The 27,733-nt window shown below is 38.3% G+C and overlaps 4 protein-coding genes across 9 annotated transcripts; all 4 read right to left on the minus strand.

Moving 5' to 3' along the window:
- Window positions 1–858: 858 nt before the first annotated feature.
- On the minus strand, window positions 859–5,594 carry ATSTE24 (Peptidase family M48 family protein). Its single transcript, XM_089612799.1, has 14 exons — window positions 5,421–5,594; window positions 4,616–4,763; window positions 4,373–4,457; window positions 4,197–4,292; window positions 3,928–3,993; window positions 3,661–3,759; window positions 3,363–3,476; window positions 3,163–3,273; window positions 2,711–2,773; window positions 2,306–2,398; window positions 1,771–1,884; window positions 1,533–1,604; window positions 1,377–1,442; window positions 859–1,279 (listed from the first exon to the last, which is right to left on the minus strand). The coding sequence occupies exons 1-14, from the start codon at window positions 5,449–5,451 to the stop codon at window positions 1,163–1,165; spliced, it is 1,275 nt and encodes a 424-aa protein (XP_089468925.1). The 5' UTR covers window positions 5,452–5,594; the 3' UTR covers window positions 859–1,162.
- Window positions 5,595–16,637: 11,043 nt separating this feature from the next.
- Window positions 16,638–19,353, minus strand: LOC149401633 (Nuclear transport factor 2 (NTF2) family protein). 3 transcript variants are annotated; one of them, XM_089611521.1, is made up of 5 exons: window positions 18,965–19,353; window positions 17,770–17,924; window positions 17,587–17,653; window positions 17,460–17,511; window positions 16,638–16,865 (listed from the first exon to the last, which is right to left on the minus strand). In XM_089611521.1, the coding sequence occupies exons 1-5, from the start codon at window positions 19,317–19,319 to the stop codon at window positions 16,856–16,858; spliced, it is 639 nt and encodes a 212-aa protein (XP_089467647.1). In that variant the 5' UTR covers window positions 19,320–19,353; the 3' UTR covers window positions 16,638–16,855. The 3 variants fall into 3 exon arrangements, with proteins under 3 accessions (XP_089467647.1, XP_089467645.1, XP_089467646.1); XM_089611519.1 differs by lacking the exon at window positions 16,638–16,865 and adding an exon at window positions 16,894–17,398; XM_089611520.1 differs by lacking the exon at window positions 16,638–16,865 and adding an exon at window positions 16,894–17,365 and having other exon boundaries at window positions 18,965–19,348.
- Window positions 19,354–20,139: 786 nt separating this feature from the next.
- Window positions 20,140–24,527, minus strand: LCBK2 (Diacylglycerol kinase family protein). Of its 4 annotated transcripts, none has more exons than XM_089611516.1 (12): window positions 24,060–24,527; window positions 23,927–23,978; window positions 22,011–22,064; window positions 21,852–21,911; window positions 21,692–21,769; window positions 21,568–21,614; window positions 21,374–21,414; window positions 21,212–21,296; window positions 20,988–21,102; window positions 20,757–20,879; window positions 20,458–20,558; window positions 20,140–20,387 (listed from the first exon to the last, which is right to left on the minus strand). In XM_089611516.1, exons 2-12 carry the CDS (start codon window positions 23,951–23,953, stop codon window positions 20,258–20,260), a joined length of 861 nt encoding a protein of 286 aa, XP_089467642.1. In that variant the 5' UTR covers window positions 23,954–23,978; window positions 24,060–24,527; the 3' UTR covers window positions 20,140–20,257. The 4 variants fall into 4 exon arrangements, with proteins under 4 accessions (XP_089467642.1, XP_089467643.1, XP_089467640.1 ...); XM_089611517.1 differs by having other exon boundaries at window positions 23,927–23,982; XM_089611514.1 differs by having other exon boundaries at window positions 23,902–23,982.
- A 331-nt stretch (window positions 24,528–24,858) lies between these two features.
- Window positions 24,859–27,021, minus strand: LOC149401635 (Ribosomal L5P family protein). Its single transcript, XM_089613283.1, has 3 exons — window positions 26,719–27,021; window positions 26,026–26,226; window positions 24,859–25,459 (listed from the first exon to the last, which is right to left on the minus strand). The coding sequence occupies exons 1-3, from the start codon at window positions 26,962–26,964 to the stop codon at window positions 25,115–25,117; spliced, it is 792 nt and encodes a 263-aa protein (XP_089469409.1). The 5' UTR covers window positions 26,965–27,021; the 3' UTR covers window positions 24,859–25,114.
- Window positions 27,022–27,733: the final 712 nt, after the last annotated feature.

A 27,733-nucleotide genomic window follows, 5' to 3' on the forward strand; every position in this document is an offset into this window, starting at 1 on the left:
GAAAAGGATTACTTGAAAAATTGATCAAGCAAGAACAATCTACTTGGAAGAATAAAAGAAGAAATAAAATATCCATTTTGCGGCCAATTTTCACATGCCAAGAGGGAGACCGAAAGGTTTCTGAATATGCCCAAAAAACAAAAAAAAAAATTTTAAAACTCAGAAATAAGACAATGGATGTTCTAGGAGTTTTAACTTATCAAACAAGGCCTTAATTAAATCTTGGCTCCACAGACCATACCAAGCGTTCTCAAAATCATGAATTTTTTTTTTTTTTTATTTTTTTTTTTTATCAAAGTATATTCACATCAATTAATTTTAATGTCAGACACGAGCTAATAATAATATGATTAATGATGATGAGTGAATGTTTGACATTGATGAACCATCACTCCAAGTTCCAACCTCTAAAACACCATGAAAAATATCTCAAATTAAAGTAACAGTATAACTATAAATAAACCATATTTATCAAGCTACATATTTTAATATAACACACAAGTATAACAGAAAGAAAAACTCCCACTTTCCATCACCAATATCCAAGGCCAAACCAGAAAGAGAACATATTTTGCAAAGGGAATTGATCATCTCACAAGTACGGATGTTTTCAGCAGTGTAGTCACATTTTAGTACCAACATTTCGTATTGATAGTTCTCGAATATTTTTGGTCCACAACTTGACACACAAAAAAATAGCCTTTAAAAAAGGGAACATCGTCAAGAATCAGAAAAGTGCCTTAAGATGGAAGCTTAAAAAATACTATTTTAGTCCATGGAAGTCATATAGTATAGTATAATTATAATAATATCAGACCAGGATAAATCAATAGCAATCTTATGTGTACACTAGGCATAGATATTTAAAACTAATATTATGTATATATAAAACATCTGAAAAACTACTTGAGACCAACATTAACGTAACATGATATTAAGCGCAATTTAAAAAGTTGGGATTATCACTATGACTGTTGTCATACAAACATATAACCAAGTTTTTTTTTTTTCTTAGCCCTTTTTTCTTTTTGTTTACCTATTGCTCATTTGTTATCTTCTTCTTAGAAATGTGAGGGTAAACGTTGGTAACTGAAATACATGAGCTAAGGGTTATCGAGTTGTTCCGGCGAGAACAACGACGAGTCATCAAAAGACACTAAATCTAATCTGTCTTTTTATCGGACTCATCAAGCGCGGCCAACCTTTCAACGAGCGGCGGGTGGGAATAGTGATACGCTGAATACCACGGGTCTGTATTCATTGCCGACAAATTCTCTTCCTGTAAAAGATCATCAATAAATAAGAACATGGTTCGGTACCTGAACCAAAAATCACGAAGCACAAAGTCGAAGCATTTAAGCTATTGATTTATTTACCTGTAGTTTCACGAGAGCGGCGCGGAGCTTTTGGGTGTAACCGAGATTCTTGGCAAAGGAATCAGCCTGTAGAAACAAAAACTAATCAGTGTCAAGTTCTCCTCGAAGAATAAACAAGCACAGAGTGGCAATATTATACAAAGAAAAATATATAACCTGGAACTCAAAAGATCTGCTGACAAGGTTGAGACCGAAACTAACTAGGTGCTGGATTGGTATTACAGTGTGCTGCAAGAAAATCAAGACATCGAATTAAAGTTTTCAGATTTAACATATGTTTGAGACCCTTCAAGGATATTATCAAATAAAAGGAGGGATTTGATCTGCTCAAAGACTAAAACATGGAATATAGAAGATTGAAGGAGGACCCATCAGTATTTTCTGTGGGTAGTACCTGAAATATTATCAGTCCGATGAGAACCGGTTGTGTATCAAATCCAAAACTTTGGAACAGGTCCTTAGAGTTCCTCACAAGAGTATATCCTCCGAATTGCAAAAACGTAAGGATCTACACCATGATAAAGATGAATGCATATAAAACAAGTTGAGAGAAGAGGAGAACAATGGAGAATATAATGAATACTCAACTAACATCACCAGAGCCAATTAAAATGGGAGCTATACCAATAAAGATAAGAAACCTAAGAAATCAAAAAAGAAAGAAAGAAAGAAAGAATAAGACCCAACTCTATACATTTATGTCAATCATGACAAGTACTGTCTTATTGTGACATCCATACCATAGCCAAAATAACTCCTAGTGACCGGATAAAATTCTAGAAAAAAAGCTCATAATTATTCTCATTTGGTCCCCTTAAATATGTTGGACTAACAAAGAAATGCTATGGTGTAATTAATAAGGCTATAAAATGTTTCACCAAATTCCACACGTTTGTAAAAGAAGATATAGATATAAAGGTAAACCAGACCTGCACAGCGACGAAGGAGTACAATGTATGATTAAGCTTCCAGTGCCCTAGTTCATGCGCTATGACTGCAACAATTTCCTCATCGTCTTTGCACTACAAGACACCAATTCTCATTGTCAAAACCTTTTAACATTATACATAAAAAAGAACATTGATTAACATACTAACAATAGTCAAATTACGCAAAGAACGTGAAGCACAATGTTTCCGTGCCTTCATGATCATAAATATTGCACGTGCACAATATTGTAATGTAAACTAGGTTAGATCAGTCAAGTCATTAAGTAATTCCCCTTGATAAGCACTCTCTTGGGATATTATGATAATTAAAAATACAAAAAATACACACATAAATGATAGCCACAATGGAAATAAAGTATATTTCAAAGAGCTACGCTTTCTCACCTGTTGAATCAGTGTGTCATAAAGCACAATTCTCTTGTTCTTGAAGAATCCATACATATAGGCCTGCATGGTAGAGTGAATCAATCAGCAAGGAACCAGAAGAAAGCAACATTCAAAATAATAGCATCAGATCTCCTATCACTTAGAAACCCAGTCAAACACTTCTTATGCAAAAAAGTTTGTCCAACATAAACCACGTGGGTTAAACGTATCTCAAGCATATGTAACGAGCCTAATACCATCTTGATACCACTTGGAACCCTCATTTTACAGTCCAACCTTGGACCAATGGTGTTTCTTAAACTTATATTTTTAGAATCCTTAGCATATATGAGTGTTTCTTGTAAAAAAAAGTACCTATTGGATAAAGCACATTTTAACTTCAGATCACTCAACACTACAATGAATTGTTCTCTCGCAGGTAGATCCAAAAATGTAGAAGAAGCACTCACATTGCTATGACTTGACCTTGTAGATCCGTCCACAACAAATAACTTCTTTAGTGGAAATTTGAGGGATGCGGCAAGCTTTTCAATTTTTTCCCTGAGCTCACCGTCTGGAAGCTAATATTGCCTCATGGTTGAAGAGAATTAATAAACGGAACTCGTTAGAATATTTCAATTCTTGTGAAAGAAATCTGTTGTATACTCACAGGAGTGAACTTGTTAAAAAGTGGGGCGATAAGAACAGGGTAGATCGTCATCATGACAATGGAAAGGATAAACATAAATGCCCAGAGATAGATAGCCAAGTACGGTCCCCCTTTCTGCAATCACATTTGGAAAAATAAATAAAATGAATACTTGATATACTGCACGTATATCTCAGAAAAGAATGTAAGCATCAATGTTCCTGAATTAGAAATAGAAGACACAAAATTTATCTTAAATGAAGACCGTGTATTCCAAGTAAATGGCGCTTTTATAGTAATGAGAGGGAAGTGATCAGACCTGCACTATGAAAATGATCGCAGCCACAATCGGAGGACCAAGAAGGATTGAAAGACATATACTTTTCACCAAATCTCTAAAGAATAACCAGACTGTTTGCTGCAAAGCGCACCATATAAAGGTATTACTACGCTAGGAACAACTTTGGGAATGTAAAATTGAAAGGAATAAAAATAGTAGTAACAGAAAAACTCTGGAAAAATGGAAAATCAGTGAACCATGTAAGAAATAGTAAGCAGTGAAACAATCAGAATGAAAAGTACAAACTTTATTAAAACCGTGACGGGCTTCAATCACGAATGTCGAATAGAGAGAAAATGGTAGATCGGTAATCTGCAAAACAAGCCAAAGAAAAAGTTGTCAGCATAAACATATAAGATAACATGTTGCGATCGGATGATCTCAAACTTGATCCATAGCAAGGAAACCCACTACAGCTTCTATGATGAGTTTGTTTATTGTAAAACTATTTTAATCTGACTTAGTGGTGCAAAGAAATGGGAGAGTTAAAGTTAAACTGATAAACCCCGCCTTACCTGTGACCAAATCATGACCCCAGCTAAAAATGAAAGAGTGTGAAGGATTTCATTCTCCGCATTAAGGCCAGTTAAGACCATAAACTCTCCTGATTTCTGCAATTCATATGGCACCTCAATTTACAATGAAACAAGTAGAACAAAAAAAAATTGTTTACTAAATCTCCGATACTAACCTTCCAAAACCAAGGCAAAACCCCAAAGAACAAAATAGCTGAATCCATCAGTATGGTGACAAACTCATGGAGAAAATGGAAGTGGCTGGAAAGCAAATAATAAATCCACAGAACAGAACAAATTACTTAATTAAAAATAAGCATCCATTAGACACACACACACACCCACACAAAAAAAAAAAAAAAAACAAACAAACAACAACAACAACTGCCTTAAAAATTAAAATTAACTCCGCCGCATACCTTTTATCAAGACTATAGGCTCGAGATTTTTCAAACTTCTCTTGGCTGATCACTCCTACCAAAGTTTTTGGAAGGGTTGGAAGTTTCAGGGCAGCGTGTTGTCGCGTATCCAAATATGATTCAAACAAGTACATCAATATCATAAACCCTAAAAAGCAAGTTTGAGAAAAACAGAAAATTAGGTTTAAACAGAAATGATGACCAATACAAGAAGACAATTTGTTAACCAGCACTATTAGTCATGCCAAAAAGAGAATTATAAAATTCTTCCTGAAATGAAAGAAAAAGACCTTTGGAAGCAACACTTCTTTTAGTATCATTTTATTGAAGCATAGATGAATAGCATTGATTGGAATGCCTAATCGTATATATTATGAAATATGAAAAGACTTGCTACAAATCACAACCTATCATAGAGCTCTAAAGTTCCTATTTCCCCCTCAAGCTAATCGGCTAAGCCAACACAAGGTTTTCTCTTTGAGCGAAAAAAGAAAGAAAGGAAATGTTTTATGTTAAAAGAGACCGAAACTTTATAAGCAAAATCAGCGAATAAAACACATCCTGAACGAAACATTAAAGAGCAAAAAAAATCAAGAAATCGAGAAGAAAAAAAATACTTAAATGAACACCATTAAGAACTCAATCAGAAAACAATAAGTACACAGAAAATAATAGCATTAGCGACGAGCTTAACAACAGAAAAGGTCAAGACAGGACATCTAGGTACAAGTCTCGTTCGCGAAATACGAACTGACAAAAAACATGACTTCGTGAATACGGTGAGAAAGAGAGAGAAAGTGATTACCGACAACAGCTTCCATGAAAGGAAACTCCATAGCTGAATCGAAATGCGATGCGAGAGAGAGAGAGAGAGAGAAATCTGGTGTCTCCAGACAGAGAAAAACCGACTCAGGTTTTGAGAGGGGGAGAGGGGATATTTTCTTTCTTTTTCCCTTTCTTTTAATTGGAAAGAAAATGGTATGCAACGTTGTTAAGTAAAAGACTTTTCTGATTAAAAAAAAAAAAAAAAAAAAAAAAAAAAAAAAAAAAGTAAAAGACTTTTTATCATTCAAAATTTCAAATATATTTAAAAAATAAAATGAGAAAATGGCAATAGAAATCCTTAAAAGTTTTTTGTTGGATACGATTCAGTCTCTAATGTTTTTTTTTCGTCGGGTAGAATCCTTAAAGTCTTTTATGAGACTCGCCGTTAGTCTCTTATACGACTTAATGGTTGAGATGTAACGGTGATATATTACTAATGTTAATTCACCGATACATACAATAAAATGATATTTAAAAAAATAAAATGACATAAAATGACTTGAATATTTCCCAAATAGAAGAACCCAAAAATTCTCGATGGAAGACGATCAGCAAGCTAATGTGGTCGTTGATGATTTTGAACTCGTAGAGGAGGAGTACGTTGACGACAAAGAGTATGAAGAGGATTCGCACACCAAGCACCCTCAGCAATGGTGGTCGTCGGTGAACCAGGTTTATGCAGACATCGACGGTCAAAATGAAGAATCTGATGGCTATATAGGTCTGGGAGCGACCTTGAGAGCATCCACAGCGACGGCGACCAGCAGACGTCGAGGAGAGAGTTTAACCTGCGCTCAAACCTAGCCGATTTCAAGTTCAAGTTGGGTATGCAATTCCCAACAATTGAGCATCTGAGACGTACTTTAAGAGAAGTTTTCATTAATGAGGACAGGGCATTCCAGTATGTTCATAATGATCAAACGAGGATAAAGGCTAAATGCTAAGGAAAATGGTGCAAATGGGTGATATATGCTAAGGTTCAGAATGCTGATAACAAAACGGTGAGAATCAATACTCTGATAGACAAACATGAGTGTGGAATAGTTTTTTAGAATAAGCTAGTGAATAGTACGTGGTTAGCAAATCATTTCATTGACCACTTCAGGCTTAACCCGAATCTCGACTACCAAAACTTCAAGGAGTTGAGTGTTGCAACAAAGTTTATCAACATAACAAAGTCAATGTTTTACAGAGCCAAGAAAAACGCAAGACGGATTTTAGAAGGTTCTATGAAAGACCAATATGCAATTCTGGAAGATTATTGCAAGCAGATCCTAACAACTAATCCAGCACTACTAGAAATATGACAATTTATGACATTAAAAACATGACTTAAAAAACATTTGGTGACATACCAAAAAACGACATCTAAGTGAGTGACTTAAAAAGTCCAAGTTTTTTAAGACACTCAAGAAACGTCTTTAAATTATTAAAGAAAATGACTCCAAATGTAAAAAATACGACTTAAAAATGAGTCCACGTAAGCAATGAAATGCTGACATGGAGACATTTTTTAAGACGTTTTCTTTGTGACAAAAACTCGCTGACTTGGACTTAATTTTTGAAGACGTTTTCTTTGACAAAAAACTGCTTGTGTGGATTTTTATTTACGTAGATATTTTTTTATTTATTGAATGTTTTCTTCTTTATACTAATTTGCATATACATTTATGATTTTAAAAAAACGTATACATACGTTTTTTTCATCTTGGATTCTTCTGGCTTATTTAAAATTATATAAAACAAAATTAAAATAAAATTATATAAAAATAATAAAAGAATCATATTGCTCTAAAAAAAAAGCACGGTTATTTATTTACTTTAATCGCAAGGACAAAAAACTATGCGATTGAAATACAAAGTACAAGGAATTTTGGACTGTACGAGTTGCAAATTACAAACAAAGAACAATATCTCCAGGGTACATCTCAACTTCATCAAGGCGATCAACCAATAATAAACTTTTGAGTGTTTTTGGCATGAGACTTGTGCAAACGATGTAGAATAATAAATCAATCTTTCCAAGAAAAATACAGAGGCAGTGACCTGACAATAGTAAACACGGTTTTTCTGAGACAAAACATTGTGGCTTCATAAGATAAAACAAATATGAAAAAAAAGATCCAAGGTTAAATAAATCATATGACTAGTTTATAACTTACCAAGACCTGACTTGTCTTCCTTCTTCAAATGTACACAAAGTTTGTATTGACCTCGTTCCTAATTGAGTTCAGTAAGATCCCACTCATATGCTTCTTTAGCCTTCTATGAATAACTCAATGAAACATTTTCATTGCGTTTATAGTCCAGTTCTCAAAAATAAAATAAAAACCTGAAACATTGGCTAGAAAGAAGCATGAATTGTTGATATCCCAATTCATTGGATCGATCAATGAGAGTTCTTATTTCACCTGCTTCATGTAGAGGAACTTCAAGGTCTCATAATGTATCAAGTTCACAAAGTAGTTGAGTAAATCCTGATTTGGTTAAAGATAAAGTCATGAATCATTGATATAAAAACATATAGAAACCAACCAAACCAAAGAGAACATAACAATTAAGATCATTGCTATATGACCATGTGTTATGATTTAATCTAAGAGAACTTGAACTAATTTGCGATTAACACACTATCCAAACGCACGGAAATCATTTCGAGTACCTAAAAATCAGAACACCCAGATCAGTATGCTAGTGTGATACTAATTCATAAAATATTATCCTTGAGGATAGATAATTATAAATCAAAGTACCATCCTTGAGGATGAGTGTCGGGGTGGGGAATTGTTTAGCCTCTGTGGGCCGGTCGCCGTCTAAGCTTAGAGCGCCGAGAGTCACAGAGATGAAAAGTACAAATAAAAAAGAGAATACATGTAGAAAAGAGAGACAGAGAGAATAGAACTAGACTGCCATCGATGATCCAAGGAGAGCGAGGGTCTGCGACTCTGCGTCAGTGTAGTCGCACGGGAAAGACTTCTCGGGAATGAATTCGCCACAACAGCGGCGCTGGAGAGGCCCCAATGTTGGAAGGGGAGGGGGCAAAAAGAAAGGAGGGAGTTGAATGGGTTTTAAATAAATAAAACAAAAAAAAAAACCAAAATAAGTAAATAAATAACCACCGAAATGGATCGAAAGGCGTGAAGAGGTTAACGCAGATTTTCTAGAGGCATTATCTAATATTTTTTTTATTTTAAAAGAATAATTTTCAAGAAATTTATCAAATCTCTTAAACTCGGCATATAATTTTATGGTTCTTTGACTCTTTCTTTATCAATAAATAAAAAGTCATTACAGTTTTTCTTGTATCCGCGTGGATGTTACTTGTTATAAGTTATAATTTTTTATTTATGTGGATATATTTGAAGACACTAATAAAACGTCTCAAAAACTAATTTATTTTTTCCAGTTAGATGTTATGAAGTCGTTTTGAAAGAGACTTAAAATATCCACCCGGATATTTTAAACGTCTTCAAAACATATAAGGATTTTAAGTCATTTTTTTAGTGATTCAAAATGTTTTACGCATATATTTTTTAAGTCGTTATGATAATGACTTGAAAAAATAGGTTGAGTCATTTTATAAACGACTTGTAAAATCTATAAACTTATTAATGGTTTTGAAGTCGTGCAATTTGAAAAACGTCTTAAATTTTATGTCTTCGAATCTATTATATGTAGTAGTGCAGGTTCAACAACTCTAGTGAAAACAGACATGGTGAATGGCAAAAGAGTCTTTGAAAGAGTTTTTGAAGTTAAGGAAGTAGGGAGGGAAATGGGTAACAAAGAGAATGAGGTTGATGATGAGGATGAAGGTGGGTTGTCACCTTCTTCTTCTTCTTCTTCTTCTTCTTCTTCTTCTTCTTCTTCTTCTTCTTCTTCTTCTTCTTCTTCTTCTTCTTCTTCACTCCAAGAGCTTCTTCTTCTTCTTCACTCCAAGAGCTCTCCAGTGGCTTTTCTCTCTAATCGGTCTAGATATAAACTATGGAGTATTGTATAGTGTATTGTGTAATTCTGAATTTAGATTACATTAGGACTATAAAGCATTCCAGGGTACATTTTTGGAGCCTTCCAGACCCTTGGATGAGATTCGAGGACTGAGATTATGATACGATGCTCGTTGCGAGGAACACGATTTCCAGCGGAAAGATCGTTTTCTCCACAAGTTTGGTGACTCCGCGACCCAACGCCTATAGAGACGCAAACCTTGGAATAATGAAGACGCCACAAACAATGGTGAAAGATCGTTTGATAAGTCGGGGATTGAATGACGCCACGATCGGATGCGAAAGACCGATTGATAAGTCAGTTTGAACGCCACAAGACTCGTCTTGATAAGTTCGATAAAAGTTCATATAGAACTCAAGAGAAGACTCTCATTTTTTTTATCAAAATCTGGATGCTTTTCTCATTAAAATGGAGATGAATTTATAGGCATGAAACAACCCTTCATGCTAGGAAAACCAAAAGCCTCATTTAAACCCATTAAGACAATAAAAACGAAATTATAACCCCCTAAGTAATCAGACCACATAATGACACCTCTTAAACCCAATAAATACAACATTTTGAATTCATCCTACTAATAAAACGAAAATAAACAATTACCATTTGTTTCAGCCAAGTATAAGATACCGATTTAAGGTGAAACTTCATAAGAATCCCAAAAGTCATGCCCATTTATAATCTGATGAAGAATAAAACGTTTTTGGCTTCTTAACCATCTCTTCAATTGCTTGGATGATGAATTAACCATTTTGCTTCTGGAAGCGTAGATCAGCCCATGCCCAGATTTATACTTTTTCCATTCGTCTTGGCTTAAACCATGAAAGTCTTCATGGAAGTCTTGAACTCTTGTATTTGGAATTGACTCGTTGACATGTCTTGGTTTAGACCCTGCCCTTATCATATCAGATTAGCTCTTGAATAAGCTCTTTTAAAAATAGCTCTCGTGCTCGGGTGAGTCGTTCGTACCCTCAAGCGCGTCGCGTTTTGCTCCCCGCGTCGCGTTTGGCTGGACACGTTGTAGGGGTTAAAAATCTACTATAAAAAATATTATTTCATATTGGGCTTCAGTTCAAACAAAGCCCATTATCCTCTTAGCAGGTCGGTTCGCAGATCAGTCTTGGGCCCAGTTCGATTTCAACAGGTCGGCCCAAGTCTAACTACATTCTAGATCGGCCCAAGCCCAATCACGTCTTCCAGTTCGACCATGTCCTCCTGACTAGAAGAATCGGTCAGTCAAAGAGAAGCCACGCCATGAAAACCGGATCCAGGACGAATTCAACCCCGACGATGCGAAACGGATCAAGCAACACGTGTCTTCAACAAAGAAGTCCCGCCTTGTCTATAAATAGAGGATCAGATGTCGATTTGCACACACGAGCTTAGAATTTATTTTCGGAATTATTAATTAAGTATTGTTGCTTTCGGTGCCGAGTTCCCTTGCGAGACTTCGTCACTTCGTCCTCTTGTAATTCAATTTTCACGATTAATAAAGTTTATTAATATTTTCCTATTATTACAGCCTTTTGTCCTTAAACAGTTTCTTGTACGACGTCTTCTGAAACCCCGTTAAAATAAATATCATACACTAGCACTATATTATTTGTAATTGTTGATCGATCCAAAAATCGACATCAACAGTTTGGCGCCATCTGTGGGAAAGTTCAGAAAGACCAACCTCGAAAGAAACAGCTCGTAAAAAAAAAACTTTCTATCATGTCTTCCACTCCGACTCATTACGAATCTGGAGAGGAGATCCTTCCGGGGATCAGGGCAATCCTGGATATGTTGACCAAAAAAATAGACGCTCAAGCAGAGACCAACCGTGCTCTTAACAACCGGTTGAATACTCTCTCGACTCCTCAAAACACTCCGAACCCTCAGGCGGGATCCGGAGATACGACCGCCTCGGAATCTGCTCGTCAAGCAGCCTCGGCTGCGCAGACGAGCCGGGCTCTCCCACCCGGAGTCTGTCTGGATTTCTCTGGGATCCAGGTCACCCAAGGAACAGACCAGTCTCCCGGAAAAGCTTCCAGCTTGGGGGGACTGCTGGCGAAGTCGAGACAGAAGTCACGATCGACCCTTCCGGTCTCCCTCCGCCTCCCCTAGGGGGAGCACCATCCGGGTCTTTCCCGACTAATGCGGGACCTCGCCCTTCGGCGACCTATCAAATATTCACCCCCCCAACGTTTTGGTGGGATGAATCAGACCCGTCATAGCCCGGTCGAGGCGACCGCGGTCACGCCTACCCGTACGGGACCTCGCCTATTTCACGGGGGCGAACCCAGCATGACCGAACTAGACCGATTTAAGGAGTCAATAACGGTAGAACTGAGAGTTGTTCGCTCATAATTTCATTCCGCAAGCAGTTCGGCCCCCGAAATAGATCGCCTCGTTGAAGAAATGATGATGACTCCTTTTGTCAGAAATATTACCGAAGTGCAACTGGGAGATACCGGAAAGGCTCGCCTGCCGCGGTATAGTGGCACTTCAAGTCCAAAAGATTTTATCTTGTCCTTCAGAGTTGCAATGGGACAGGTTATGCTCGCAGAGAGAGAATTGGAGGCAGGTTACTGCCAACTATTCGCAGAAAGCTTATCTGGGTCCGCTTTAGAGTGGTTCTCCAAACTCGAGCCGAACTCTATCGATAGATTTGACTAACTATCGGTTGCATTCCTGAAACACTATTCGATGTTTGTGGAGGACGATCTGACCATAGCAGATTTATGGGGAATTCAACAGAAAGAGAACGAATCCTTGAAGGATTTCATGATCCGTTACAAGGTTGTGCTCTGAAAAATCTCTAACGTATGTCACGAATCTGCCATAACCTCTCTAAGGAACGGGTTAAGGCACGACAAAGCCCATTATCCTCTTAGCAGGTCGGTTCGCAGATCAGTCTTGGGCCCAGTTCAATTTCAACAGGTCGGCCCAAGTCTAACTACATTCTAGATCGGCCCAAGCCCAATCACGTCTTCCAGTTCGACCATGTCCTCCTGACCAGAAGAATCGGTCAGTCAAAGAGAAGCCACGCCATGAAGACCGGATCCAGGACGAATTCAACCCCGACGATGCGAAACGGATCAAGCAACACGTGTCTTCAACAAAGAAGTCCCGCCTCGTCTATAAATAGAGGATCAGATGTCGATTTGCACACACGAGCTTAGAATTTATTTTCGGAATTATTAATTAAGTATTGTTGCTTTCGGTGCCGAGTTCCCCTGCGAGACTTCGTCACTTCGTCCTCTTGTAATTCCTTTTCACGATTAATAAAGTTTATTCATGTTTTCCTCTTATTACAACCTTTTGTCCTTAAACAGTTTCTATTTTGACTTCCAGAGCTGTTGACTATTATGTGTCATTTTACGCTAAGGCGAAATAGGACGCACGCATGAATGTAAGGGCTCAGAGAATGCACGATTTCAGCCACTTAAGAGACCTCGGCTGGGCACTGGTAACTTTAGGATGACCACCGACTTGACTTTGGCTGCTGGTAAGTTTAGGATGGCCATCGACTATACTCGGTCAACCGTCGGCCGAGACTTGGCTGGCGAGAAGATCACTGACGGTCAATCGCCGGTAGGAAAACTCGTCGACCACCGGTAGGAAAACATGCTGGCTGCCGGCAGGAAACTCGCCAGCCACCGGCATAAAAACTCACTGAATGCTGGACATGATCTCGCTAGCCGGGGACTTGCCGCCCGCCGGCCAAAACCATGCTAGGCTGGACCTCGCCGACTGGAAGACCGAGACCTTGCCGCCCGCCAGTTGGGACCTTGTCTGCTGGGATCTCGCCGATCGGGACTTTGCCAGACAGGACCCCGACAATTGGGACCTTGCCACCCACCGGACGGTATCTTGCTGCCCGTCGGCCCAGACCTCGCCGCTCGCCGACTGGGACCTCGCCACCTGTCGATCGGGACCTTGCTGCCTACCAGACGGTACCTTGCTGCCCGCCGGCCGGGATCTAGCTACCAGCTGGATGAGACCTCGCCACCGCCGATCGGGACCTTGTCGGCCGCCGGTCGGGACCTAGGTGTCGGCACGTCCTAAACACGGAAAAAGGCCATGACCCCATTTAAATGCGTCCCGAGGCCTATAAATACCCCACTCGACGCTAAATTCAAGGTAACAAATATTTGAGTACCAAATAGCTCCTGAAAGTCTACGAAAGCTCATTTCACTCGAAATTCACTCTAAACACTCTAAAACCTCGAAATTAATGCATCTCAACCCTGCTAATGTTGACCATCAGAGAGGTAATCAGAGGCACTACCTCTGAGTCCCTTTGAAGTTCATCTATACTCTTCTTTGTTTGAGCTTATCCAACAAACAGGTTCTTCGACTATTCGTGAAGAAGAACCTGAATCTTTGGGTTCATGACACCTTTGACTCGAGCGCGATCAATTGGTCCGGCCTTAAGTCGAACCACTCGCACCGCTAAATCGTTGTCCAAGAATGAGCGACAACATTGACTACTATTAAAGAAAGATGTTATGCCCATACATTCTCGACGCATTCATTCACGCAATTAGGGTTCTTAGACGTGCACAATCAGCAGATTGAGAAACGGTCCAAATATAAGAGTCATTTTTTCGATTATTTTTTATATTATCTAACGATAAATAAATAAAACTTCATCTTTCTCATTTCATGTAATCTAATTATTCATTTCCAACTTTAATAATCATTTATCTCTCACTCTAATCTCCATCTCTCGTACCAAATAAAATCTCAAACAATCTCAATCCCACTTCTTCAAATTATTAACCAGCAAACAGACTTTAAGAAAGAAAGAAAAAAAAAGTTAGCACACAAACAAATACCCATTTGTATGGAGAAATTTCATTTTCTAGACCCAAAAACTATGGAAATACCACCATTAGACCCGTTACTTAAAAAATATCCAAAATTGGACTTTTGGACACTTTTAAGACGAAAATACCCTCATTTCAAAATAAACCCTCATCTCTTTCATTCTCACTCTCTCACTTTCTCTCCACACCAAATCTCAACCGATACCCCCCTCAAATCCGACGCCCATTCTGACGCCATTCCGACGCCCAACCACACCCATTCCGACGAGTTCCGACACGCCTCCGACCGAAGTTCCGACACACCTCCGACCGAAGAGACCGAAACCACCATAGCTCCAACCTTCACCAAATGACAAAAAAGGTTAGTTTTTTTATAGTTTTTTCATGGTTTGATTAGTGTAGGAATGATAGGATACAAGATTTGAGTGGTTATTAGTTATTTTAGGTTAATTTGAATGAGATTTGGAGGTGAAATCTTTTTTTTTTTTTTTTTTTAATTTCTAGGAATTTCCGATGAAGACCATCGGAATCCATCGGAAACTGTCGGATCCGACAGTTTTCGATGAATTCCGATGGTCTTCATCGGAAATTTCCGACCGGTTCCGACGTATTCCGACGTGTTCCGACGCATTCCGATGGCCGACGAGTTCCGACAGTTTTTTTTAAAAATAATTTAAGATAAATAAAAAGAGTTTTTGTATTGTTTTTAATTATGAACAACATAATTAGTCTAATTAATGATTAGTTGTTTGTCTAATTAATGATTAGTTGTTTTTTTAATTATGAACATCATAAATAGTTGTTTTTTTTTCTAATTAATGATTAATTGTTTTTTTTATTATGAACAACAAACTAATTAGTTGTTTTTTGTAAGTAGATTTTTTAAATGATGAAAAACATACTAATTAGTTGTTTTATGTAATTAGTTTTTTTTTTTAATTATGAACAACATACTAATAATTAGTTGTTTCTCTTATGTTATATATGTTGTTATATTAAAAAAATTTAAATGAATTCTTGGAGTTATGTTTAATTATATTAATATTTTGTGAAAATTAAATATGTAGGATAAATTGACGTATTTATGCGACCACGACTTTGCCGGTCGAATCACATACGGTGGTTCGGGGCATTTGAAGACGGTGAAAGAAAAATTCACCGATCTCGGTCTACTTCAAAGGGTCGCGGAGAGTCCGTTCGCTCAATTCTTCGAAGGGAGCACACTAAACTTTTCTACGCTACTACACTCTCTTCTTCTACGTAAGATCCACCCAACAAAAATGGGGGAGATTCATTTCGGAATAGGAAATAAACGCGTGAGATTCGGAAGACTCGAATACGCATTGATAACCGGAATGAGCATGGAAGATGGTCCATCGAAGGAGGAGCAGAATGAGCGGAGGAGCGATAGGCTCATTAAAGATTACTTGAACGGCGTGTCAAACGCCAGGTTCGACGTCTTGATTAGCGCGTTCAAGACATGTCAAGATCCAAACGACGCGTACAAGCTTGGATTATGTGTGTTTGTCTTGGGATATCTCCTCGGACTAGAACACAACAAGGCAATCAACGACAAGTACCTATACATGGTTGATGATTTGCCGTTCTTCTATTCTCTGCCATGGGGGAACATCTCGTGGGCTGAGACGATGTCTTCCCTCTCGGTAAACTTGTTGCGGTACTACGAACGAGTAAAGGAGAAATCTCTCAAAGAAAATGTCCTACAGAAGGAGGCTAAGTATTCCTTATCAGGGAATTTGCACGCGGTGCAATATTGGGCGTTCGAGGCGATCCCGGAGATTGGTCAGCAGTTCGGAAATAATGCCGGTGTTCGAGTACCGTGGATGAATTCTTGGTCAAGCACTCGAGTGATCACGCGCAAGGACGTGGAGAAGATTTTGCTCAAAAAAACGGTAATTTATAATTTTTAAAAATATTTTATAACAACAATTATCTAACTTATAAATATTAATAAATTTTGTTGTCTTGTAGCTCGGTGTTTTTCAGATGTTGAGACCATGGACCGGAGAGCGCGATAAACCCTAAAGCCTAAACCCTATACCTTGGGGGGAAATTCTAATTGGTCAATAAAAATATATTTCAATGCTATTTCCCTGAATAATGGTCTTGGAAGTCTCTATCAATGTAGGCTCTTTCATGCAATTCTGACTTAATAATAGGGTTTAGGGTTTAGGGTTTATCGTACATGATTAAGCCATGTCATCATTTTTTGCTAGAATAGAAACTTGGACGAATGCTAGATTGCAATATCAACGTTTCAAGTGATTTAGTTCGACTAATTTTTCTTGATTTAATTACTATTTGTACGTAAACAACAATTACTTCAACTTATAAATCTAGATAACTACACATTTCTACGGAGGCAAGAGATAAACCAATGACATATCATGTCGTTTTTTAAGAGTTTCTTCTCTTGGTCACATCTCTTCATGAACAATCACTTTTTTTTCGAATTCACGAACAATCACTTCCTCCTATACAAACAAAGTTTGGATTTGAAATTAAGACATAAACCAATCCATATCATGTGGTGGTTTAAGAGTTTTCACTCTTGGTCACATCTCTTCACGAACAATCACTTACTCCTACATAAACAAAGTTTGGATTTGAAACTATTAGATAAACCAATGCCATATCATATCGTTTTTTAGGAGTTATTGTCACATCTCTTCACGAAAAATCACTTACTCCTATGTAAACAAAGTTTGGATTTGAAATTAATTACATTTAATTCGAATAATCCCCAGTCTCCCTCTTAACACACTTTCTTCTAGAAAGAGAGATTTTGTCTATAGTTCAGATCTCCCTAGTCTTGTCCCGCAGCGAATTCAAGAGGATACACATAATACTATATAGAAAGCATTTAACACGTGATATAAACACACATGTTCGATCCCGCCGATATTTTCAACACAGACATGAACTTGGACATGAAACCCCCTCTTCAAAATCCTTAAAACTTAGCCACGGGAATTGTCTCCCTGAAGTCTGAACTCATCATGTTCTCTTTGCCAGATTTCTCCGGCCCGGTTTAAGAAGTTGCTTCAGTAACACCATTTTGGGGACATTCCAATGCTCAACATGCCTTTTTTGTGTGTATTTACAATCACAAGGAGACCTTTGAATCATACATGAAAATTACTGAATGCAAATAAAACAGCAGATTTACTAATGTTTACCTGCATATTTTTCCAGACTGTGGATCAAAGAAATACTCTGTGTACCCACTAGCTGAAATAGTATAAAACAACTTATAAGTAAACCATACGGATTTGATTGCTTGCTATAACATTTAAAATGACATACCAGAAAGAATAGGCTTCCAAGGAAACGAAAGAATGCAGCTAAATCTCCAGTGACCGATGCCCTTGTCCTGCGCTCCAAAACAGGATTTCATTTAAACCTTAGTGTATTGTAGATAACGGTCGATAAATAAAAATTCTATACGGTCGAGTTACCATTACTAGGAAGTAGGGTGTTTTTGGGTACCTCAAAATCCTCCCACTTCATAAGCTTCATGTCAGACTTGTCCAAAAGGGACCCGAAATTTGTGCAATTTCTCTTGAAACGTCGAAGCCCTTTAAAGGAACTTGCTGGGTCGGCGAATTCACAATCCTCTTCATATGCGTCGAGCGTAAGATCACCTAGGAATCAGAAATACTAGATAGTGACTGACAAAGAACTAGAGACCATGATATTGACATGGCATGAAGTATGTTTATCCATTTTTAAAATCTTCTACAAGCCCTTCAACTAGTAGTTTCAGCTCTCAATCATTCTCTTTGATTAGGTGACATGTGCTGTAACAGAATCAGAGTTCATATGATGAATCGAGTATGATCATGTTTTTTTGTCAATTTCTGCTGATTTATAAATAAATAAAAAAAAAAACAAAACACTTACAGACTAAAAAAAAGTGCTTCATATTATCCAAACCTACAATCATAATCAGTAAATCGCAGATCGGAATAGCTCATTAAATAGTACCCAAGCTGTTATTTGACTTCCAACATTACACAAATCCATCAGAGCTTTACCATAATACCCTTAAACTCTAGGCCTTTTCTCTTTCAGATATCCATGGATATTTCTCTATCAACGTCCAAAAGAAGGTACACTACATAAACATGGTCTCTCAACTATTTTAAGTAGTCCTCCAAATCAACCTGAGCTCTGATCAAGACATTAAGTCCAACATCTTATCCCACTCAGTTACCTCTAGGCTCGCTCGTTAACATCCTCGTGATCACCATGGCCAGCACAACATTGGACCGAGATTCGAGTCCTTTGCTGAGACATCGGCCCAGAAAACGAGGCATTGGTGAAGAAATCAAATCCCTCTTCGACATACCTATAATTTAGACAACAGCTCGACTCCAAAAAGCCAAACAGTGGGCTCGAATTCATCAAGCTCTAATTAAGGACACTCCTCTCAGACAGAATTAGGCTTTGACAAATTGGCCAATTTTTTTTCTGTGTTAAATTGAACATGTTTTATCATTTCAATCATTTTTATCCGCACTGGGATGGATTAAAGGCTATTACCAATTTATCTCTCGTGTTCTTCAACGCATATCTAATCGTTTGCATCATCCAGATTCAAGTCAAATTGCTAAATTTAGAACACAATAAGGAAACTTGAAGAAGAAAAGTAATGATAAGGGTTTAGTCTAAAGAACAAAACCATTGACGAAGTAGGATCTTTGGAAGTCGTCTTTGATGGCCTGAACAATCACGGCACGATCCACCGTCACCGAATCGTCTCCGGCGAGGTCACGATCTCCGACAGCGGGACTTATTCCTCCGTCGCGGCTCGTGAAAAACGAAGCGGCGATTCCGAGTAGCTCGGAGGCGTTCCAGGCCACCTTGAGCAGAGCGTTTTCTCGCTCCGGCGAGTCTCCGTCGCTCCCCGACGGAGATCGGCCCTCTAGTCTGCACCGAATAAAGCCCGGAAGCGAGAGCCTAGGGCGGGGGAGAGAGACTAAGGAGGTCGAAAAAGGAGTGTGAAGGTTGGAAGAGAGTGAAACAATGGTGGACATTTTATTTATTTATTATTGGAATGTTACGCGGGGTTTTGGTTTAAATATGTGGACATTTCTGAAGTAAAACCGTGGCCATAGAAAAACCAAATAGAATAGTTTTTGCTTTGATACCCCTGTTCTTTGTTAACTCTACCAGATATGCTTCTTTAATGACAAACTGTTTGAATATGTGTCCCAAAGCAATGTTTGAAAAGTAGCAACATTGACGATTTCCTTTTTATTTATGTAACTTTTTTTTTTCTTTTTTTTTTTATTAAAGATTGTTTGTTATTAAAGCTAAATTCCAGTGAAAATTCTCTAAAGGTCTAAAATTCCTTTTCTGATTTTTTAAAATAATATAAAGGTCTAAAATTCCTTTCTTATACAATGAAATTTTCTGGAAATGCCGACGAAAACCAACTAATTTATGCCCATTCTCATTAGCCACCAACAAATTCAATTTTGTAAAATATAACTGACTTAATCATCAACTCCGTGACGCTGAAATCCGGTTCGAACATTTAATGGGCCGGATCTCTTCTTATAAAAGCCTAGTTGTCCGACCCAAGCCAATCCATATTTACAATTCTACTTTAAAAAATAAAATAAAAGTAAAGTAATTAACCAATTTAAACGTTTGTGATTGCTATATAACCACTTTTTCCTAAATATTAAATAAATGACTACAAATATGACGTGACATTTTTGGTTTACCTATTTATTAAAATAAAATGGTGTAGTATTTACGTCGATTTAAACGTGTAAATATGTGAACGTGGCCATTTACTTGTTATTTACGGAATATTGGCTGGAAGTGTAAATCATGTAAAAAGAGGGGTTGGCTGAACTTTTGCTCTATTCCTTTTAACTAAAAATAAATTAAAGAAAGAGAAACAGATTGCTTCAAACTATTGTGATATTGTAAACAATAACAAGGGTTTAATTAATTAATTTATTTAGAATATCATCTCGATGGCCCCGGGTAGGATGGTGAACTTCCTGGGCAGGAAGCCCAAATGCTCTCCGTCAGACTGAACAAAAACGGTTCCGGTCCCACCAACATCTTCCACTTCGATACACCGCACACTACACAAAAAGAGAGGTGAAAACACGGACAAGAGACACGGCTATATCGAATAGGGCATAGCAAAGTTACCTCATCGATGACACGTTCTTTACTGATAAATGCGTGCCGTTGTACAGCCTATGCATCTTCAGAACAAAGTCGTACCACTTAAAGTCCCGAAGAGTAACCACCTGAGAAACCGAAGGACACGGGTGAGAGAGTGATACAACACAATGTATCTCCCAACCGAAACTACTAATCTGACTGATAAACTCGGTTCCCACACGAAAAACACATTGTCCTAGTGGTGTCATTAACAAAATAATACTAAATAAATATAATAAACTGCTGATTTGCCCTTCGAATATAATAATGCGAGAGATGCTCACTTCGAGATTTCCGCTACACGGGTCAGCGTTAGGCGTGATTTTCATTCCGCCGCCGAAGTATTTCCCGTTTCCGATGCAAAGGGCTGTCACTTGAGAATACGTTTCCCATTCTCCGTCGTTGACCTGTCATTACCGGATTGTTTTCGTCCTTGAGCTAGCTCACTTCATAAAAAAATAATAATAAAAAAAATTAAAAAATCACTTTTTCTCTTCTGAGAGTTAATTGAGTACCTTAATTCTGAAGTCTTGATTCCTGTGCCCCATAAAAGCTTGCAAAGCACCAATGACATAGCACAACTTTCCGAATTTCTTATATCTAGAAGAATAATATCCAGCTTTCGCAGTCCTACAAAACACCGAGGAAAAAAATGATGGAGTTCAATTACTTTATTGATCGAGGCATGAGTTATTTTTTAGACCGAACTATAGTAGTTTTAGTTTCAGCTTAACCTTACAGATGAATATCTGCAACGTTAATAAAGTAATGCGACTCTCCTTGTTCCCCGTTTATGAGACCGACATCCACACGTGATCGAAGTCCTGAACATAAAAAATAATAAGTGATATTCGAAAGCTAAAGTCATCGCACAAAAGCATTATTCAAGCAAAGCGATAACCTCTGTGAACACGTTCAATGGCTTCAACGGGGTCGTTTTTCCTACAAAAAAAAAAAAAAAAAAAAAAAATCAAAAGAAGCTTTCTTCTAAGCAGCGTAGCCGGATCAAGTGAATCTTAAATTTAATTCCTATGATTAACGATAACTCGAAACCCATACTAGAACAACAAACCAGAATGAAACACGAAAACTGACCATCCAAGCGTCCTGGCGAAATCAGAGCCCGTCCCCAATGGAATCAGCTGCACAGACGGCCAGCAATAATCGTCAAGGTTGCGAGAAACAATCAGACGATTTTATTTATTTAGCAAACACTTACACCGAGAGCAGTCGAATGGGTAGCTTCTTTATCGTGATTACTAATAGCTTTTCCCGCCCAAAAGAACCCATTGACAACCTGCCTTGTTATAAATATAAAATAAAAAAATAGAAAATTGCCAAATATTATTCTCATATAAAGTGAGAGTGAGAGTCGGTACCTCGTGTAGAGTTCCATCTCCTCCAACAGCAATTACAGCGTCCGCGCCCTCTCGTATTGCCTGAAAAGTAATTGAAGAAACAAATCAAGGTTACAAGAGCACAAATTGTTGTATCGAAGAGAGACTATATTTGTGGTGGAAGAAGAAAAGAATCCTAACCTCTCTCGTTATGTCTATCGCGTGAGAAGGACCCGAAGTCAACGATTCGCTTATCTGCACAGAGTTTGGAAGGACTTTCTCTTCTCAGTTTTTTTTTTTTTTTTTAAACAAGAACACCGTTATATTGAAAACATGCGAAATCCGATTACATGAGTAGTCGGGAAAAACCCGAAACAAGCCCCAAAAAAGGAAACAAAGTAAAAAAGGGACACTCCAAAAGCAAACATCCTACGAGCCTATTTGAGAAAAAAAACTTCGTAGAGTTTGCAAAACAAAAAACCCGCCCGCTGCTCCCTGCTCGTTGTTCCGAAGGAAAAACAAAACACCATACTAAAATCCACGAACCAAAAGCATCCTCCGAACCTCCTCTCAATCCAAGCGAAAGACTTCATAAAAAACCTGAACGAATCCTCATGAACTTCGGTTTCCGTAAGCTAAGTAGATAGGCCATTTTCCGAAGATCTCTTTTATGATTTATCCATTTCGATCTTCCCAGCCTTTCCTTTTCTCCGATCGGGAGTAGACACCACCTGTTCTACGCCACTTTGCTCTATCCCATTAGACTTTGGAGACTCGGCATCCCGAGAAAGAGCGGAAGGAAGAAGGATTCTGGAATTCGGGATACCGTCTTCCTCGCTGCAGGAGAACGCATCGTAATCGAAGAAAGCCGCCATGCCATCCAAAGCCTCGAGCGTATCAACACGAGCTGAAGCCGTCTCCAAAATCAGCTCATGCCCAATATCTGGGGGGGCTGAGAACTGAGCACATTCGCTGAAGTGAATAAGAGCGATATGGTCACTCGTCCTTGAAAGAAAAGCCTCACTCTTCAATCCCAAATCGTAGCCCTTTAAGATAAAAGAGTGATCGGGCTCGTTAATGCCTAAAACCTCTTCTGCTTTCCCAACTCTGGAGTCATCAGAGATCCTCGAGCCGAGCGGAGTGATAGGAACAACTGGAGAACGGTGAATACTTCCTTCTTCTCCTAGAAGCTTCTTTCCTTTCGAACCCTGGATCTTTCGAGAACACCTCCTGCAAACACTTCCTGCGAACCCCCGATCTTTCCAAGAAGAGTGGGGAACAAAAGACTGCTCGGGCTGAACTTCCTTCCCCGATTCTTTATCTGGCCATGCACTGCCTCTACAAAACTGACTTTCTTATTGACTTCCTTGTTAACCTCACAACGTTGAACCTTGTTATTGTAAGACAGGTCTGCTGACCATCTTTTAAGAGTCGAACTCAGAATCCTCGCAAAACCTCTCCATCCGTTTCTCCGAGAGCCCTCTGGGGTTAGAATCATCTTGCCTTCTCCTTGGGCCACCTCAAGAGCCTCAAACAAGAACCTCTCTTGTTGACCATAACATCCACAATTATAGAGAATCCGTTTCCGACATACCTCCTCCAAAATCTGACCTCCGAAACGAATGTCAAACATTCTTCCACAATCCCGACCAACCAACAAGCAGCAACCCTACTCAGAAGCACACTGAAAGATAAATTTCTTCTATCCTCCAAAAGACGAAGAGACACCGAGAAACGCTTATCTTCTATCTCGCAGAAATCTGCGTAAACATTGTCCCTTAGAACAACCATGATCAGGCTTCATGAACATCCCTTCAAGAATGTAGCTTTTGACTCAATACAGCCACCAGATACTAAAAATTTATAATCATATTTGTAGAAGCACTAATCCTAAACGTTACACAGAAAGAAGCCCAAAATCTAATAGTAGTTTTATACAATTATGCATGGTTTGTGAGTTCATAAGACAAATAAATCCTTTCATTGGCACACACAAATATTTCAACTTTCTGGTACAAAATTCTAAACCAATAAATTAGTATGTATATAGTTATTCTAATCTTAATTCACACAAAAAAGAGAGTAAACGCACATTACAATCTGAACCAAGGCGAGACCTTAGATGCGGAAATAGATTCTTCCATTCCTTCCCTGTTCTTCCATTAGCCCCTGACTTACAAAAAAAAATAATGAAAGTTAAAATTTAGAAACTAAAAAATTAAAGAGAGAGACAGAGAGAGAGAGAGAGACCCAGAGGATTGACGACGAAAACGAGGTTGCGGCGGCGATGGGAGGAGGAGCCAGCTTCGCCGCCGGGAAGTATACGGTCGGAAGACGAGAGATCAGGCATAGTTGGTTGCTCCGACTTAATGGTCCGACGAGAACGTGTCGCCATTGATATAGATGGTGATGATGACAAAGCAATTCCATTTCCCAATGCAAACTGATAATAGTTACCCATCAATGAAATCGTTTCAATCGATTGCCTCTCTCTTTCTCTCTGAGTTGTTTGTTCCTTTGTGGTTTGGGTGCTAAACGATATTAGGGTGATTTTGTTGTGTTTGCGACTTTGAGTGACTGTGGCGATTCAGATTTCAGAGACACAGAGAGGGTCAATTTTAGACGGAGTTTATGGATTTTGAGCCAGCAAAGCAATAGGATTCGGTTTGTTGAGTTTAAAATTAGTTGCAAAGATTTAGTGGTGTTTGGAACACGTACCAACTTAACGACCTTTATTAATTTGTTTGCCTAAATAAATAATAAGTGGTTGACGGCAATTTTTGTGAAATGGCTGTAAAATATTATGGAAATTGTACCATACTATATTTTTAATATAGTAAAATAGTCTTTTGAATTATTTTTAAAACAAAATAGCACTATCACCTGAGTGTGTTGGTTGAATATATTAAATTTGAATATAAAGAACACTTTTTTAGTTTAGAATCTTAGATGTATGTAATCCTTTAATAATTATAGAACAAGTAATTCCTACCATAACTTAGTTCACTTTCAGATTATTTCGTAAAACAGAGATTATTTGTAAAACTAATTTTCAAATGGCTAGAATATATTAGCATAGTACCCAACAACCCCCTGTTTTTAATGGTAAACAGCAAAAAAATAATTAGCAATTCAAGAATAACAATCAACAAGAGCTACATGATTTACACAACCAAGCCATTTTTCTCTCCGAATCCAAAGCTAAAGCCTGTGGCATGAAAATAAAAAGAAAGAGAACAAAAACAGAGAGTAGAATAGTACAGAACAAAAAGCAAGCGAAGACGAAATTGTGCGGGCATTGGCGTCTATCTTCGGGACCTTTCTCTTCCTTTGGAGTCGAAATGGTGAGACCTGAGCTTCTTCTTGCGGAGGCCAGAGGAAGCGGAACCGGTGCTCTCTTTGAATGGCATTCCCATGAGTGCCAACAGCCTTTGCCCTTCTTTGTCGGTTTTGGCTGTTGTGGCAATGCAAACATCCATTCCTCTCGGCTTGTTCAGAGCGTCGAATCTGATCTCCGGAAACACGCTCTGGTCTTTGATTCCCACCGAGTAGTTCCCATTCCCGTCGAAGCTACTTGTGTTCACGCCCTGGAAATCCCGAGCCCGAGGAAGCCCCAAGTTTATGAGGCGGTCCAAGAACGAGTACATCACCTTTCCAACATAGATACAGAAAACAAACAGGGCATATTAGTCAGTTATTTATTTAATTTTTTGTGTTTATTTATTTAATCATGTTTCAGTTTCAATAAGTCGTTATGGTTCTGAGATGAGTTACTGGGTTACTTGTTTTATTTTCTTTAGTTGTAGAGTAGTATCATTTAGGAGATTGGTTCACCTCTCGACGTGAACCCAGTGTCAATAACATTATTAGTAATCCCGTTCTGAGAAACTAACTTGGATTGTATCATTCACCCGAATGGTTTTTTAGTCAGAGGTAGAGTGAAAAAGATTGTGAAACGGTGCTGATCCCAATAAACCAAAGAAGTTCAATGGCCAAGGGAGTCGGGACTTTGAAACAATAGACGATACTTTTTTAAGCCTAAAGCAAGCAAGAGACAACATGAAGATAATAACTCATGTTATCAACAGTTATATCTCTAACCCGAATGTTAATTCACTGTTGCAATGCCTAACAAGTTAATCACATAATGACATCATGATGACAATGGAAACAATGGAAAGAAAAAAAAAAGTATAGTTTGACTTTGAATACTCACTTTTCCTCGGAGCGTGACCGCGATCCCGAGGGGTTGACCTTCTCTGATCTTGAAAGCAGCAATGGCAGCCTTGGCTCGGGTCTTCACAGGTCTCTGACCAGTTATGATAGCCAACTCGTTCAGTGCTGCTTCAAGCCCCTTAGAATTCTGTTGAGCATCTCCCAAACCACAGTTTACTACGATCTTCTCAACCTTCGGAACCTACTTACTCGGCCAACAACACAAAAAATTGTAACGCAACTACTAAGTTACTAATATCAACATTTTAATGGCCTGCAATTTCAGACTCGGCTCACTTTTGCTTTCTTATGTGGGGAATTAATGGATCTCGAAATCTTCCATTTCCTATTAATATATTGAGCTCTTTTCATTAGGAACGCCAACTCTTGATCCATACAGAAATCTGAGTCACTGTTTCTTTTCTTTAATTCCCTGTTTATATTTTGTAAACAAATCGCCTTCACTAATTTATCTTGAAGTATCTAATCTACCACACAAAAGCAGCTCTGTAACCTAATCCAATCTATAATGCACTCAATCAACAACAGATTCTAACTCTAAAACGTCATAATCAACCTAAATTATATACCTTACGACCTCCATTACTGAAAAAACTAAGGTACACTTACGGAATGAAATTTAAGAAATAAAAAATGCAGAATTCAACATGTATACACAAACAAATGCTTATACCTGGTGTATATTGGTATAAGAAAACTCTTCCATGAGAAGAGGAATGATTTTCTCGGCGTAAGTGAGTTTGAGCCGATTCACCTTCTCCGAGTCGGTCTTCTCAACCAGAACCGTCCCTGAAGCTGAAGCCTTCACTGGAACGACTCCGCTTCCGGTCCTCGGGGAAAACCGTATGGTCGAGGGCATCGGAACCGCCGCGATTTGGCCATGAAACGACGACGTAGCTGAGCCGAATATTGACGCCATGGAAGTAGACCTCTTTTTTGCCTTATCCCTCTGTACTCCTCGCTATAGTAGTGTTTCGGAGGGGGAAAATAGGTTCAGTGTGAATGATGTTTAACAAAGGCCTGAAGATTGGTGTTATTTGCTACAATGCCACTGAGTGATGTTTTTGTTTGTTGGGTTTTAGGTAATTTACGATCTTTTTGGGGTTTTTGATTTATGGAGGGCGGGGTGTCTCGTGAAATAATTTGGATAAGGTAATGAATATTTTTTGGTTGAAATGAAAATTGGATTTTTACGGCTATTTGTATGATTCTTACATGCGGATTAAATTTTGGGTTTAATTCGATATTAGGATGGGGTCGTGACCGAGGATTGGAAAGGGCAGAATCCGCGCGGAATCCCGGCCCACGGAAGAGGTTCGGGGTTATTTTGCAAATATTTATAAATTTCGTATATTTCATAAATATTGTATGAAATTTTGTAAATACCGCAATTTTTTTAACAATTTTTTGCAAATATCGTACTTATTTTAATAAATTCCGCAAATACTGTAATTATTTTCGCAAATTCCGCATATAAAATTTATATTAATTTACTTATTTAATAAATCGTTGTAAACATTCAACACTTATATAACGGAAGGTAAGGGGTAAACCAGTAAAATTGAAGTCATGGTAAAAAAATGATTAGTGGTAAGTTAAACCCGAGGGAGGCGAGCTTCTTCTGCATTTCGGTGACCCTCTGGCGAACTGCGCCGAAAGTCTTCCTACGCCATCGCCAAAGGGAAATG

Source organism: Urtica dioica, chromosome 4, assembly GCF_054948205.1.
Source record: "Urtica dioica subsp. dioica isolate 48M chromosome 4, U.dioica_male_clone48M_v1_H2, whole genome shotgun sequence".
Lineage (NCBI taxonomy): Eukaryota > Viridiplantae > Streptophyta > Magnoliopsida > Rosales > Urticaceae > Urtica > Urtica dioica.

Bases quoted from the DNA above. Each gene is read 5' to 3' on its own strand.
- ATSTE24 (XM_089612799.1), bottom strand. From the start codon at position 5,451: ATGGAGTTTCCTTTCATGGAAGCTGTTGTCG. The intron at 4,458-4,615 runs GTATGCGGCGGA...TTTGCTTTCCAG, and splicing joins GCCTATAGTCTTGATAAAAG to CCACTTCCATTTTCTCCATG. The intron at 4,293-4,372 runs GTTAGTATCGGA...TATGAATTGCAG, and splicing joins TTTTGCCTTGGTTTTGGAAG to AAATCAGGAGAGTTTATGGT.
- LOC149401633 (XM_089611519.1), bottom strand. From the start codon at position 19,319: ATGTCCACCATTGTTTCACTCTCTTCCAACCTTCACACTCCTTTTTCG. The intron at 17,654-17,769 runs GTACCCAAAAAC...TTTGGAGCGCAG, and splicing joins TGAAGTGGGAGGATTTTGAG to GACAAGGGCATCGGTCACTG. The intron at 17,512-17,586 runs GTATGTCATTTT...ATACTATTTCAG, and splicing joins TTGGAAGCCTATTCTTTCTG to CTAGTGGGTACACAGAGTAT.
- LCBK2 (XM_089611514.1), bottom strand. From the start codon at position 24,239: ATGGAATTGCTTTGTCATCATCACCATCTATATCAATGGCGACACGTT. The intron at 21,770-21,851 runs GTACCGACTCTC...ATAACAAGGCAG, and splicing joins GAGATGGAACTCTACACGAG to GTTGTCAATGGGTTCTTTTG. The intron at 21,415-21,567 runs GTCAGTTTTCGT...TTTTTTTTGTAG, and splicing joins TTCGCCAGGACGCTTGGATG to GAAAAACGACCCCGTTGAAG.
- LOC149401635 (XM_089613283.1), bottom strand. From the start codon at position 26,964: ATGGCGTCAATATTCGGCTCAGCTACGTCGTCGTTTCATGGCCAAATC. The intron at 26,227-26,718 runs GTATAAGCATTT...CCGAGTAAGTAG, and splicing joins CTTATACCAATATACACCAG to GTTCCGAAGGTTGAGAAGAT. The intron at 25,460-26,025 runs GTGAGTATTCAA...TATGTTGGAAAG, and splicing joins CGGTCACGCTCCGAGGAAAA to GTGATGTACTCGTTCTTGGA.